This window comes from Acomys russatus, chromosome 5, assembly GCF_903995435.1.
Source record: "Acomys russatus chromosome 5, mAcoRus1.1, whole genome shotgun sequence".
Classification (NCBI taxonomy): domain Eukaryota; kingdom Metazoa; phylum Chordata; class Mammalia; order Rodentia; family Muridae; genus Acomys; species Acomys russatus.
In genome coordinates, this window is record NC_067141.1 from 71,761,615 (window position 1) to 71,776,999 (window position 15,385).

General features: G+C 49.5%; 1 protein-coding gene across 1 annotated transcript in view; it reads right to left on the reverse strand.

The window, feature by feature from the left end:
• Positions 1-15,385, reverse strand: part of Xpnpep1 (X-prolyl aminopeptidase 1) — a 51,709-nt gene that overhangs the window by 12,348 nt on the left and 23,976 nt on the right. The window contains exons 4-12 of the mRNA XM_051146766.1: positions 12,411-12,474; positions 11,233-11,337; positions 10,094-10,186; positions 9,669-9,812; positions 7,907-8,002; positions 5,080-5,161; positions 2,881-3,091; positions 1,398-1,487; positions 452-502 (exon numbers count right to left, since the gene is read on the reverse strand). Of these exons, the coding sequence (XP_051002723.1) occupies positions 452-502; positions 1,398-1,487; positions 2,881-3,091; positions 5,080-5,161; positions 7,907-8,002; positions 9,669-9,812; positions 10,094-10,186; positions 11,233-11,337; positions 12,411-12,474 (936 nt within the window). The remainder of the gene's footprint in view (positions 1-451; positions 503-1,397; positions 1,488-2,880; positions 3,092-5,079; positions 5,162-7,906; positions 8,003-9,668; positions 9,813-10,093; positions 10,187-11,232; positions 11,338-12,410; positions 12,475-15,385) is intronic.

Sequence of the window (15,385 nt, forward strand, 5' to 3'; positions counted from 1 at the left end):
AATGAGAATAATCTCTCTTTTCTAGTTGTTGCTGTTGCAAATTATTTAAAGGGAGAGTGGTTCTATTTAATAGTAGCACAAAGAAACTAACCTGTCAACTCCAGGTATGGATGGATGCGAAATTAATAGCCACGAGTCAATTTAACATAAAAAGTTTCAAGGCTCAAAGTTCAAAACACACACCAAGATAGCTTACTCCCCATACAGCAGCTGGCCTGCAGCTCAGGAAGGGCCACACCTCCTAATGGCACTCCTCTACCACAGAGGAGCCAAGTGATGGAACTTCTTTCTTTCTCACAGGATTTATCAGTTCATGTCTGCGTACAGTTACAGAACAAGGTGCCATAGAGAACTCTAAAATCAAACTAAAGCTGTCGTCCACAGGAGCCCAGGGAGACCACAGCTGGATCAGAGCTGACAGCTCACATATGCAATGAGGACAAGAACCAACCTCTTGCTCCAGCCAGTTGAAGAGCTCACAGAGGGCAACGGCATCTTTGATCTGCACAAACAACAGCATCAGGCGGTCAGATTCAGGTCCCAGTCCTGTGGCCACCCTCCCAGGACCATGTCCCAAGGCCACCCTCCCAGGACCATGTCCCAAGGCCACCCTCCCAGGACCATGTCCCAAGGCCACCCTCCCAGGACCATGTCCCAAGGGACCCTCCCAGGACCGTGTCCTGAGGCCACCCTCCCAGGAGCACTCAGGCTTTCCATCCTGGGTGTGGTCCCTGGACACCAAGTGAGGCACAGTCAGCAGAGGTCTAGCCTGAGCATGCAGGCAGCTGACCAGTGAATTCCCACCTCACATGGGCCAGGAACAATGGGCTATGCTCAGCCTTTGTCAACCTCAGATTTTGCTAGCATCACCATCTGCCTTCAGACATAATCTGTTTCTTTCTCTTTATCATTATCCACAGCCTTACCACCCTTTACACAATCATCGATGCCTGCATGTGTACATGTATGTGTGTACACGTATGTGTATGCACATGTGTGCATCAGAACCCCTGGGACAGGAATTATACAGTTGTGAGATGGTCCTCCAGAAGAGCAGCTGGTGCTCTTAACCACTGAGCCATCTCTTCAGCCCCTTCTTTGTATTTTGTGTTATACTTCACAAACGTACTATTCTTCTTTTTGGTGACAGGTGCCACTATATACCTAACAACGGCCTCAGATTCACAACCCTCCTGCCCCAGCCTCACAAGTAGCCAGGATTGCAGGCCTGCATAATGGTTAATAGCCCAAGATAACAGTGACATCATTCTCCTGCTGACTCTGGATAACCAGAAAGACTAGGCTCCATGAGTTTCTCAATGCCACACAGATGAGGACAGAGCTGGACCCTCCTGGTCACCACAGACTCAGTTTCTCACACCTGCCATTCCACTCACATGTGCTCGCCTCATGCCTTCTGACTCAGCTGAGTTCTTCACGGCTTTGGCAATGCAGATGGGTGTATAAGGCATACAGCAGCGATGATCCTGGGGCAAGGCACAGGAAGAAGAGAAACAGCCTGCTCAACAGCCAGAAAAACACACACTCTGAGGCAGTTGAAGAGTTCCCAATCGGGACCCAGCAGCTGTCCCCTGGAGCCTGGAGTCCTGTCACTTCAGTTGATGCCTGGAGCATGTACAACACAGCTTGAGCTCACCCAAAATAAGTTAAATACACCAAACAGGGAGTTCTCCTCCAGGCCTCGCTCTTTGACGCTGCCCATCTGTCACAGCGGAGGATTGCTTTCCAAGCCCTGCAGCTCTGACTGGAGTTCACTAGCCTCTCAGAGTTAACCTAAACAACTCCCTTGCTGCAAAAAGGAACCTTATCTCCCATGAGGGGTGGAGGTGGGGGTACCTGCAAAAGGACTTTCTGCTGTCTCCCCAGTTCCCACTGTGATCACCCTCAGCGGCTGCCTCATCGTATCGAGACTGAAAGGCTGACCGTTGCACTAGTAGAGTAAATCAGAGGCTGGCCCTGTGTGCCTGGGAAGGGACTCAGCACACCTGACACTTGCACAGAGCTCCTCTGAGTGCACCTTCTCCCTGCCCCCACCCCCCTCCTCACACACACATACACACACACCCCTCATGTAACACAGAAAGCCAGAGTGCTCTGAGTAGCTGAGCCATCGGGCAAACAGTGTCACAGTGGCAGGGCTGCTGATGAGGCAGGTATGCCTGGGCTCCTGCGAAGAGAGTCCACTGCTGGGCTTGCCGAAGACCACTCACCAACCAAGGGCCCAAGACCTGACAGCAGAAAAGCCCCACTGAAGGGGTCTGGCTCCAGTCCTGCCACAGATTCCAACTAAAGTGGAACAACAGGTATCAGCTGCTTCCCCTGGCCCAGCCAGGACTAGTGAAGGGCAAGGCTGTCACTACTGTGTCATCTTAAGACAAATCCTCCCCTCCTCGGCCTCTCTGGGCCTCGAATCTCCATATCTCAAACATAGGGGGAAAAGATGAGATGTGTGCTGGGAAATGTAGCCCAAAACTCAGGGTCCTGTGTACCCTCACCCTGGATGCTTTGCGCCTGCATGAACCTCACTTGCTCTGTACTTTATCTGAAAGAATTTCCACAACAGCACTCTCTCAGGCACTACTTAGAGCTTTTTCTCAGTCACACTAACTGCTGTTAAAATAGGTATATTTAAATAAGCCAGAGTACTAATGTGTGCCGCCTAAGATCATCTTTCACAACACACACCCGGGAGGACGGGGATCTAACAGTTTAAAGGCCCTCTGATACTGCACTCTAGGCTCCAGCTCTGCCTCATGCAGACAGCTCAGAGCCCATGCACGCCTCTGTTCCAGCTCCGTAGGACATGATAACCGCAAAGGCGCTAGCCACATTCAGACAGAACAGAGTGAGGCCACTCACCTTGGGGATGGCCTCGCTCACAGCATAGCTGGCTTTGTCACTGACCCACACTTTCTCCCTCGGGGAGAGGTCAGCACACAGGGTCTTGAGCTCACTCAGGACAGACTTGTAAGGAAGCACCTGGATTTTATACTCAGCCTCCAGGCCAAGGTCCAGGAGCAGGTGCTGTTTCACAGCAGGTGCGTCGATGCGATCCCCATCGATGAAGAGCCTGCAGGGGCCGAGTGGGTCACAGAAAAGCAGGGCACATGTGTGGGAGAACACACACAAGGCTCATATCTTCTGGCACTCAAAACCAGGCAGCTTTTCCTCTTTCCCCACTGCCTGCCCAAACCCCGGCCTCCCAAATGTACTTCCTGACCCTGTAAATGCTGCCAACATCCACCTAATTCTCCGGGGTAGAAACTGGCACATCATCTTTGATGTCCCCTCTCCCCTCAGCCCCCGCCTCAACTCCCCAGTTAACAATCTGATACCTACAGCCACATTTCCGTCACATCTGCCCATCGTCTGCAGCCTTGCCCATCACTACCCAGACACGGCCACAACCACCTCTCAGCCTCCAAATTCCTGCCTCATTCATCCTATTTTTCAGCTACCACATTTTTATGACTTAATTTAACGGCTGTGTGGTCCCTTCTGAGCAGGTCATTAAGCAACTTCCCATTGTCCTAAGTTTGTCCCACCCGCCTTTTATTTCTGTGTTCCCTCCTACCTTCTGGCCTACGGCATGCTGGGACCAACTGAACCACTCCGGTCCCCACACTCGTGCTTTGCCCACTGGCTCTGAACATACCACTCCCTCTGTGTGTATTGTGCTGGCCACTCCTCCTCAACACACACACACACACACACACACACACACACACACACACACACACACACCAAGACAGCTCACCCATCCTCCATTTTTGATTCAATATGATTTTCTCCAACCATCTCCTCTTACGAGTGCAGGCTAGCCCTTCCTATGAACACTAGCCACTCCAAATGAGCTGGTGCCCACTTCTGTGCCTGAATCCTTCAGAGAAAGGAGAGCTCAACTTCTCAACTATAACCCAGCACCCTGCCATCACACTAGCACCTAACACAGTTTGCACTCAATAAACAGGATGCGAAATATGAGCAAAGTACAATGATAAATACATGCAAAAACATTACAGTGAAACCCACTATTTTAAACATTAAGTAAAAAAAGAAAATAAATATGGTTTTACTGTTGCTGCTGCTGCTGCTGCTGCTGCTGTTGGCTGGCTGGTTAATTGCTTTTTTTGATACAGGGTCTCAGTTTGTAACCCTGAGTGTCCTGGAATTATGAAGATCATGTTGACCTCAAATTCCCAGAGATCTGCATACTCCCTAAGAACTAGAACAAAGGATGTGTGCCAGCATGCCTGACCCCTGCCCTAATTTAGTTTTAACTGTCAACTTGACACAGCACACCAACAGCTGAGAAGTACATCTGACTTGAGCGACTGTCCACAAAGACTGGCCAGAGGGGAAGTCTCTGCGGGACTATCTTTGTTTTCATTGATACAGGGGGGCCCAGCCCACTGCAGGTAGCACCATTCCCTAGGCAGTGGTCCTGCAGCCACTTCAAGCTCCTGTGTGAGAGTTCCTGCCCTGGTTCCCCTCAGTGATGGACTGTGGCATGGAAATGTGAGTCGAGCACGGCCTTTCCTCCTCTAAGTCACTTTTCATCAGAGTGTTTTATTTATCACAAGAGAAAAAAAAACTAGAGCCCCATCCAATAGACAAACAATGACAGGAAGCCTGTAAGCAGTGCTCTGAAGTGATAAAACCGACAAAGCAACAGAGCAAAGTACAGGGGTTTCCCGCATCACTGCTGACCTGTAAGATGACTGGGGTCCAGAACCACACAGCTGAGACTATACAGCACCCTCTGCACTGCCTTCTAGAAAACCTAAAACCAAGGCAAGATCTAGAAACTTGGGCAAGATCTCACAGCTGGAGCCTCATGAAGAACCTCTACACTTTTGTAGATTTCAAGCATTTAGAGGTTTAGAGGGAAGGCAGGATAAAAATAAACACCTGTTAAGGCAAGCAAGGACAAAGGGACAAAGGGGGAAGTTCCGGAGAGAGGAAGCACACTACCATAATGAAGGGGTGAGGACTAAAAGGGAGCGCGGAGCCTGGGGAGCTGCGGGGGAGGGTGCACAGACAGGAGTAAACACTTACATGATGGTCTCTAGTCCTACGATGGCATAGGAGAAAAATACCGGATTGTGCTCCACATCTGACCCTCGGAGATTGAACAGCCCTAAAAGGGAAAGCATTTTCTTAAAAACAGTTCCTGTGTTAAGCAAGTCCTCAATAGTTCCTGGCTCACAAATATGTCTGTCAGATATACTGGGCCAGAAGGCTGGAGATGATGCTCCACGGTTACAGTTTTGGATGACTGATCAGGCAGCAAACTGTCTCTCATCTTCTCATTTGGGAAGCTACTAACCTGCACTCCCTGTCTACTCAGGTAATCAATTTTATTCCTTCTCAAGTCTCTAATGGGGTTGAAAACCAGATAGTTTAGTTTTACAATTAAGCTTAGTTGTTTAGGGGTTAAGATGTTTTTAGGGCTAGATAGATGTTGTAAGTTGATAGAGATGAGATATGATAGATACTGATTTACATTCAGAATTTTAGACGCACCAAGATAGGAAAGATATTTTCTTCAAGGTTACCAATTCAAATAGCCAAAACACTATGAATGTAACATTTATATAATTCCATATTCTTTTATGGTTGCTGTATGTAGTTTATTGTATTTATGTGTAATAATATAAATGTACATGTAAAAAAAATAAAAATAATAATGAAAAAAATTTAAATGGTTCCTGTCAGCTGCCTGGCTACCAGGTCAGGAGGAACAGGTAGCTTTTGGGGAGGGAAGAGTTTCCACTTAAAATCAAGGTCCTATCAAAGGATTCCATATCTCTCAGAAAGGAGAGGGACCTTCTGTAGGGTTCCATGACTGGGCTGCAGCTGCTGGTGTCCGCCACCTGATGGCACCAGAACTGTTTCTAGCTGGCCAGATGGCAAGCTGAGGAGGGAAGGGTAGGATCAAAACCATGAGCAATGTACCCCAAAGAGCTGAAATAGCTAAGTCAGCTGTGGGAGCCTGGAGGCTCAGCTCTGCTGCATACAAACTCTAGCCTCCCCCACCCACACATGCCCCCCAAATACACGGAAGACACAAGCATGCTCTCTATTCCAAGGCAAACAACCTAGGAGAGAAAAACTGAAAAGGAGGGAGGGACAGAAGGACCCTGCTAAGCCCAGTGGACACAGAGCTTCTCATCAGAGGCAGAAAAGAAAGAAAGAAAGAAAGAAAAGAAAGAAAGAAAGAAAGAAAGAAAGAAAGAAAGAAAGAAAGAAAGAAAGAAAGAAAGAAAGAAAGAAAGAAAGAAAGAAAGAAAGCAGCAGTGAGTCACAAGCCTGTGGCTCAGCCACAGTGGGCTGTTACAGGCTGGGTGGAGACCTGCCTCGAGCAGGGCCAGAGTGTGATGAGGTCACGGGACACCTGGGAACCCTGATGGACAAGCACCCGGCACAACTAAGGTGCTGGCTGCCAGCTGTAATGCTTGCTCTCAGAAAGGAAAGAGAGCAAAATGGCCACACACAGAAGGCCGCTGCCTCTATTTTAAAATAATGGTTTCTCAAAGCAAAGTAGAAAGGTTTAATCTCTCATACCGACTCCTTTGTATTTTTTATTTTTTGGAGACAAGGTCTCATTATGTAGCCCTAGGAGGCCTGGAACTTGCTATGTAGGTCAGGCTGGCCTCAAACTCACAGATCCACCTGCCTCTGCCTTCTGAGTGCTGAGTTAAAGGCGTGTGCCACCAGGACAGGCTTACTACCTCCTTTTAAAATCAAAGTACTTGGAGCTGGTGAGGTCTGACAGGATGGATGGGTCAAGAGTCCTACCACACACAGTTACCCATAAACTCCCAAGACTGCCCCAAAGTCAAGCAGAAACAGGAAGAGGAAAATGATCAGAGACTAAGACGTAAGCATATGAGCCACAGTCTTGATGGAAGTATCATGTTAACTATGGAGAAACTGGGACCAGCCCTAAGGGCCTCCATGTGGAAGCTGTTAGGTAGGTTGTAGTAGCCATTTGATAGAAATTTTAATGCTTAAGTTAGGTTTGTATTTGCCCCCATCCTAATAACACATTTAGGACACCAGGTTGAATGACAGATACACAGAAATGTCAGCAATGGTTGTCACTAGGTGACAGGATTGTGGGTGATGTTGTTTGGCTTTTAGGGTTTTGTTGCTGTTGTTGCTGTTGTTGTTGTTGTTGTTGTTGTTGTTGTTGTTTTACTTCCTCTGCACTTTACAGGGTTTCCAAGAAGCCACTTTTGTGTGTGTTTTTCCCTCTGATGATGGGGTTAATTAGAAACAGTAGTCACTGAGACCTGACAAAGTCTGGGAGACTGGAGAGGCGGAGATAAAATACAGAAGCATCTTCCAAGCTTCCCTGAATCAAACCCAGTCAGAACAAGACAGGAGAGAGCATTTCCTAAGATTCCTTCAGGTTCTGGAAGATGACAGAGATTCTGAACAACTGCCCGGGCAGGGGTAGTGAAAGTCAGAAGTTTAAAGGAAAAGGCCTAGAGAGGAAGCTTCAGTTCTTCAGCTTTCTAAGGTAAAAACTGTATTAGAATGTTCTCTCTGTGAAGATCTTAGAAAACTGCACAAATATAAAGAGAGCAACACAGGAAACATTTAGAAATAATATTCTCCCTCAGGTAAGTCACAATCCTAAGAGATGGGCCAGCTCACCATGAGCCCCTGGCCGTATACTCTCTGGTCACGTCTACTGTCGCCTGCCAACTCACTGCAATGCTTTCTCCTTTGTGCTAACTGGCATTTGCTCTTATTTGGAGACACTGTCTGTTACAAATTCCCTCACCATTCAGACAGCTGAATGGCACGAACACACAGATTCCCAGAGGCCCAAGGAGATCAGGTAATGCCCACACCGTGAAACCAGAGCACTCACACGCAATCTCATCTAGGGCAGTGACCACAAACCACGCGATGCTTCTCTCCGCCATTTTCAACCGAAGATCTGCAACCTTCTCCTTCCAGGAGATGCCTGCAAGAAACAAATATGCGTGTGACTCCAACGTGATCCCATGAAGTGAGAAGGCCTATGCTAAACACAGAACCACTTCTCACAACAATGCAGGCTGCACAGGCAGGCAGCTGAGAGTCAAGCCCTACAGAAGAGGAATGGTTCTGCAGAGTCACTTGAGTGTCATGAGTCCTGTCTGCCTCACCGGTAAAATGTTTACCCCACAAATGCCTACAAAGCATCTAGACTTGCCAGGCAAAAGTATCTACTAGGGATCCTGCTGTTCAATGCAGCTATGGCTCTGACAAGACGTAGTCGCCCTCTCTTTGGAATTCCAATCTACAAGACAACACATACAATTAGATCAGCAGTTAAGAGAACTACTATATAAAGGCCAGCGTGTCTGAGGAAACTGATGGAGCTATGTGAACACACTCTCTAGCAAGAGACCTCACGCATGAAACTTACTTTCTGGTTCTTGGGCCCTGAGACTTGGTGCTAAGACCAAAGAGTCCTCCCTGCATCCTGACTCATTGTGAATATCACTTCCAACTCAGAGTTGCCCTGTCAGACACAGCCAAGGCCTCCCTGCTGCTCCCCAGAATACAATGGTGGCCCCAGAGGAAGTCACCCCACCACAGTAGCATCTGTAACTTACTTAGCTTATCACTAGCTACCTAGAACCACTAGAACAGGGTAGACACACCTATGTGGTGTACCTAGCACCCGGCAGTGTCCTGCCCATCGCAAGCATGCAACTGTTTGCAAAACAGATACTTTGGCAGCGATAACTGAGATCTCTTCTCCTATGGCAACAGGTCAGAGGCTCTGTTTCAGTTAGAAAACAATTCCAACCACACCAATGGAAAATATTAAGCTGACCCTTTAGCCACTCACTTTACACTCCCTCCACAGTGAGCCACACCCTCCAATGAGAGTGTCACACAGGAAAGCAAGCCTGGGGCTGCCCATAACCTCAGACTGCTTTGAAGATCAGCCCGGGGAATGCTGTTTAAAACTTGGCCTGGTGTCTTGAGCAGTGATACTTGCTTCCCAGGACCCCTCTGGCAATCTGCCTACATTCCAGCCGTTCCTATCCACCTCGATGTTTCCACAGCAAGGCTCCCTCCCCTGCAGCCCCACCCCCAGTTTTCCCCTCTACCCTTCACTGCCTTCGTTCATCCACCCTTTGTTCTCCCACCACAGGTCTGCAGAGCATGCAGCTCACCCAGTCTCCCAGGCCAAGGAGACAGCCACATCTAACCGTCTACGGTGTCAGATATGAGGCAGTGAAGGCTAGAAGGCAACCCTAAAAGTGCCAACCCAAGGAAATGGAGCTAGGGGCCCCAGATGCTGCACCCAGTACCAGACCCAGAAGAGTGGCCGTTGGCAGGCAGGGAAAAGCTTCAGTCTTCCCACCAGCACCCACAATGCTACCAGACGAGCTCTGCAACAACAGACTATGCCAAAGTAAGTAGCAAGCAGGCAGCAAACACAGAAGGTAGTAAGGCCCTGCCATGTCAAATGGCCTCCACAACCAGCTGAGGCAGAGTCACATCAGAGGCCGGTGCTGGAGACAAGGCTGCATACAATGTGACCTATCAACTCCTTAACAGGGTCTTTAATATGACCTCTGACAAGATGTGCTGGCAAGGCAGGGGTCAGGGGTCACACCTATGGCTCTGACCTGTATAATCCAGACCCAGTGTGAGGAGGGGCTTGCAGGGACGCTCCGGCCGGTCTGTCCAGATTTTGTCCACAAGGTTCTCCTTCACAGGCACTAGGTGGTGACCAGCACTTCGGAGTACCTTGGCCATCTTCTTCCAGTAGTCTAAAGGAAACCACATGGCCAGCCACGAAATGAATACCTACTTCAGCTAGGGCGAGTAGCAGAGCCTGGACTAGGCCCTTCTGAAAGTCCCTCCTCAGTGCCAGGCAGGCAGAATGAAGAATTTCGCCACCATGGCCTTCCTCCCTGTCCCAAAATGTCTTCCTTAGCTACGCCTCGATCGAGACATCAAGTCCTATGAAGGTCCAAATGCCCTAGATCCCGGTAGCAAACAAGGAGGATGCAGCGATGCCTAGAAGGCTGGAAAGGACCGAGTCACTCACCTGTGGGAATGATGAGGGGATCGACACCAACCCTGGATCCTTCCGGAAGCACACTCACCAGCCAGTCCTCCTGAGTGGGTGTGTCCTTCAGGCCTAGAAAGACAGGCCTGCTAAGTGCCCTCCCTTCACCTGCAAGGCCAAGGTCACAGAGCAAAGCCCCTGCCCACAGTCAGTGTCTGACTAGAGGACAGAGCCTAGGTCTTGGCCACAGAGAAGTCTTCCTGGGGATTCTAAGAAGTTCACAGGACCGAGTGCAGCCTGGGGCTCCCAACCACGGGTCAGCACAGCCTCTTACTTCGACAAGACTATGATGAAATGCTAAACAAAATAAACTTGGATCATTCTACAGGTCAGGTTTTTCTTTACTCAAGCCAGTATTTTGGGGAGATAGAGTTTTAAACCAGTAAGATTTTTGCTAAACATCCTGGCATCATGCAATCCATTCAGAGTAAAAACTCATGGCATTCTGACGATTTTCTCTGCTGACTTTCAATGGACAGGAAGTTCAAAAGTTTCTAAAGCTCAGGACTCCTGGTCCTCAAAAACTAAAGGCTGGCATACAACTTTATTTTGCTATTTGATTTTTTTTTTTAACCACTAAATAAGCCACTTTATTAACAAAGTTTTTCTTGGAACTCCTGCTGTAACTTCTGTAGGATGAAGTCACATTCACTTCTCAACAGACAGATCTTTGGCAAAACCCTGGGGCTGAGTCACTCGTGGGCAGTGACAAATCCTGCAGAACCTCCCTACACAGTGCACACCTGAGAGAGGGTGGACAACAAACAGGAGCCGCAGTCACGGGTGAGGACCCGCCCACCCATGCAGCTGGCAGAGTCCTACTTCAATAGGACTGCTCTGGCCCTATAGGCTTATCAGACCTGATAGCTTCAGCTGATGGACCCCAAAGTCAGTTTCTCTCAGCAAAATAAACCTGGGATTTTTGACGCTTGGATCCTCCAAAAGTGAGTGGGCAATGGTATGTACACAGAAGCATACCGCTTTTTGCTTTTCCTTGGCTTTTCAAAGAATCCAAGATGTCAGAAAAAGCATTAAGATCCTAGGACCCTGCAGCATCCACCACCCCTGCCCAGCCCCAGCCAGTCACACCAGGTGGGCTGCTCTGTGCTTCTACCCACCCATCTTCATGAGGGTCCAGTTGTTGTCCATCTGCTTGGCAGCTTGCAGAAAGTAGCGCCCGTCGGTCCACATGGCTGCATGCTCTTCCGTGATGATGGCTGTGCCTAGAGCAAAGCAACAAGGAAAGAGAAAGGTTGCTGACACCACTTGAGAATCTACACACAAAAAAAATGGTAGTAGGCAGGCCAGGGCAGTGAGGAACACCTGCTCCCAGGGGACCCAGTGGCCCTAGACTCCAAGGAAACCTTCAGGGCAGAGAACGATGGCAGCTTCAGGTCAGACCGTGGGAAGCAGTCTTGAAGGCCAGACTACAGATGCTGATCTCTGCCCTCATGCAGCTTGAGTTAGGACAGGACAGAGGACCAAATCACATAACCAACAAGACAGGGTGCGGAAGCTTCTGCTCTAAGGGACCCTCACATGCTGCTTCCCTCCCCCAGGGCAGGCAAGCTAGACCATGCCTGTGTCAGTGTCTCGGGGGCACCGACAGGAGTCTGTGCCTCCCACCTCTATTCGCCCTGAGTTCCCACAGCTCTGGCAGACCATGGCGCTTGCAGCAGAGGTGGTGGCCAAAACCAACCCAAAGGTGCCAACCAACACAAGTACCAAAGCCAAAGGAAGCGGAGGTGAACCACAAGTAAAGAGGTTTGCTCAAGGGATGGAAACCCAAAGGAGAAACCTCCCAAAAAGTCAGGGGTGTAACAGTTTTGGAAAAGGTAGGGTGTCACAGCAAGGGAGCTCAGCATCATCTATCATTATCTGACGCCACTGAAAATGAAGATTCAAAAGGCCAAGTACTCAGAACACGTTACAGGACCAATAAGCTAAATGGGGCAACTGACAAGCTGTTAAGGGCCCACTTCGTGTTTGGGGCGTTGGCCAGGCAGCCATGTTCAGTTCCAATACCACTACTTCCAGAGTGTATGCCATAAGCAATACAAAGCTCAGAACTGTTCTCTGTAATTCAGGGCTGTTCTGTCTTGACATAGACGAGAACAGAAGGTCACTAGAAGGCGGAGTTGATGAGCTGGGAATGGGACCACACCACCCCGCACAGCTCAGGTGCAGAAGGTCCGGCTTGCATTTTATTTTTGGTTCTATAGCATAGGCTGAAACACAATTCTGTTTTCCTTGGAGGGTGAAGAAAAACAAAGAGAAAGGGAATTTAGTGACTCACCTGCAGAGCCATCAAACCCAGAGACAAAGGCCCTCCGACAGTCACAGGGTGCGATGTACTCACTCTGGAAAACAAAGGTGACAGTTGGACCTCCGTTGCCCATGCCCTGCGCTAAAGCCTACGCATTACAAAGACTGGCGGGCTCCTGGTGCCTTCACTCTTGGAGCCAGAGGAACAAGAAGAAAAACAAACCAAACATTAAAAAAAAAAAAGCCAGCTGTGGTGGTGCACACCTGTTAGCCAGCTCTGAGGCAAAAGGATCTCAAGTTTGATGCCAGCCTGGGCTACACAGCAACATGCTGCCTCAAAAAAGCAAAACAACCACAAGTCTGCACACACTGCGAATGACTCTAATTAGAGGCTACAAGTTAATGCCCTTTAGCTCGACAGCCCCAATTCAAGAACAAAGCAACTGCAGGGAAACAGCAAACAGCTCAACACTGCTTCCCTCAGTAAGATCTTAAACACTGGCAGCTTTCTCCCTCCCTTGCCTCTGACATTTGGGCATCTGTTATTTTTCTGAAAAGTGGAGCTGCATTTGTTTTAACTGAAGTCTCTTTAGACATTGGCTTCTTTCTGAATATCCTGTCTGTGTCCCTTCCATGGTGGCGGCAGTCTCCCACACAGGCCCGTCCCTTCCTGTCAGGCAATCAAGGAAGCATTTCCTCCAATGGGGGGGGGGGGCGCTCCAGCAAAACCAAGCCCTTTGCACTGAGAATCCCCCTGCCTCTGTGTGGGAAAGAGGTTCTTATGGTGGTGGAAGGTGGAGGGGCAGGGGAATATGAGAAACCACCATGTAGCATCCAGAGAAGCAGTATTCATGTAACTTTCACAAAGTAAATAGCAGAGGCAGGATTTGAACCTGAGCAGTCAGCCCCAGACCCTAACCTCTGAAGCCTATGCCAGGCAGACTTCTAGCCTGCAGTATCTCTCATGCTCAGGACTCTAGGATAAAATCAGAAGCAAGTAAGGAACAGTGTGGTAGCTAATCCTGTCAGCCCAGCAAGATACAGGATATGCAGGTCTGTGAGGGAATATTAAGATTAGATTATTTAAGGGAGAAGGATCCACCCTAAAGGGAATATCCAGATCAGGTTAACTGAGGTAGGAGCCCCACTGACCGTGGGCAGCACCATTCCTTAGGCTGGAGTCCCAGACTGAGCACCAGCATCCAGTCACCACTTGCTCCTGTGGGGACACCTTTCCTGCCATGACAGAGGAGTGTACTCTCAGGCCCTTCCTTCTTTAAGTGGCTTTTGTTAGATGCGTTCTGCAGCAAGACAATTAGCTAATACACTAAGGTTCAAAAAGAAACTCTATAAGACACACCCACGGTTAGACTGACAGTGGACCAGGACCCAAGGCCAGCTTGTTTCCAGAACAGTCTCCTTCCACTATCAGCAGGTTTTTCTCTCCCAAGCTGAAGGCCTCAGCATAAACGATGCTAGGCATGGTAGCACACACTTGCAATGTCAGCACTGAAGAGGCTGAGGCAGGAGAACTGTGAGTCAACAAACAGCCAGCACTACATGGCAAGACCCTAGAGGGACGGGAAAACTTGCCTTCAGAGCCCAGAGCACTTGGAGACAGTCACTGCCCTGAGGGAAAGAGTACCCATGTTCCACTCCTGCTGTGACTGAGACCTACCCCTCACCAAAGGCGCTGCAAGCTTCCCTGAGCACCACAGGGAGATGCTCAAAGACCCTGCTGTTAGAAGTGAACCACGGAGCTTCTGGCCACACCTGGTCCCCAGTCTAGCGCAGCTCTGAGGGCCCCAGCAAGCTCCAGCACTCATTCAGCCCAGTTCCTCATCTCTAGAGTGAGTCGTTCCCACACAGAGCCCACAAAACATAAAGGTAATTCACTGGACCTACAGAGACAGGAAGAAATGGCCACCAGAACCCTGGCTTGTTAACCCAGTGACTACTGGGCACAAGGCTTTTAAAAGAGAGACCGGAGAGCACCAGGCCTAGAGACATAGCCTGTATCAGCTGCTCAGGAGGCTGAGACAGGAAGGTCATAAGTTCAAAGCCTGCCTTGAACAAGTCCAAGGACAGCTGTCTCAAAAAATATTAAGGAGTGAGAGGAGCTGCAGAGACACATCACCTGTCTCCTAGGATGGCTGGGAAGGACAGATAATGTGTTAACCTCAGCAGAAGCCTGGAAGAAGGGCACGTACACAAGCGATCACTAACCCAGTCCTCCCAAGAAGGATCTGAGAAGTCCGGGCAGCAAAGGCAACAGAAAAGCCATCCTCTCAGCAAGGATACTCTGACTGACAACAGGGTTCCCCGGATGTGGCCCTCCAACCTGTGATACAAGACAATACTAACGACTCCAGATCTCTCTCAGAGACACAGGGTGGGGGAGGGGCAGGGAGCACAGGACGCATCCAGTGCTCACTAAAAAGGCAGGGGACAGATTTCTGCAGCAGATGATCACGTCTAGCCTGGGACCCAGACAAGGCCTGGGGCAAGAACCAGACATGACCTAAGCGATCAACAAGCCAGAAGACATCGCTCGTGGGGCTGGCAGCAGTGCTACCTCCACACTGCGGGCTAAGTGAGGCCAGACAGGCAGAGTCTTGGCCCTTGCTCCCCAGTCATGAAGCTGGCAAAGCCCAGGGACATTCTCCTCCTATGGAAAAGGCACAAAGAAGCAGACACAGCTGTTGGCTTTCCTCCGAAATGTCCCATTCTCTGCATTTCTCATAAGAGGCCTCAGGCCAAGCCTCACCGTTTCCACCTGCCCACAGCCCACAGTCTGAACTCCACACTTCAGACACACTGGAAGGAGGCTTTGCAAACACACATACGTTCTCACTATTAGCACATCTTATTACCAAACCCTCTAGCTGCCTGTCACGTCTCAGATCAAATGCAAGCCCTGGCCCAGGACCCCCAAGTCCCAGCTCATCAGGCCCTGCTGTCCTCTGGAAGCCCCAGCCCCACCAGCAGCTTCTCATGAGCACATTT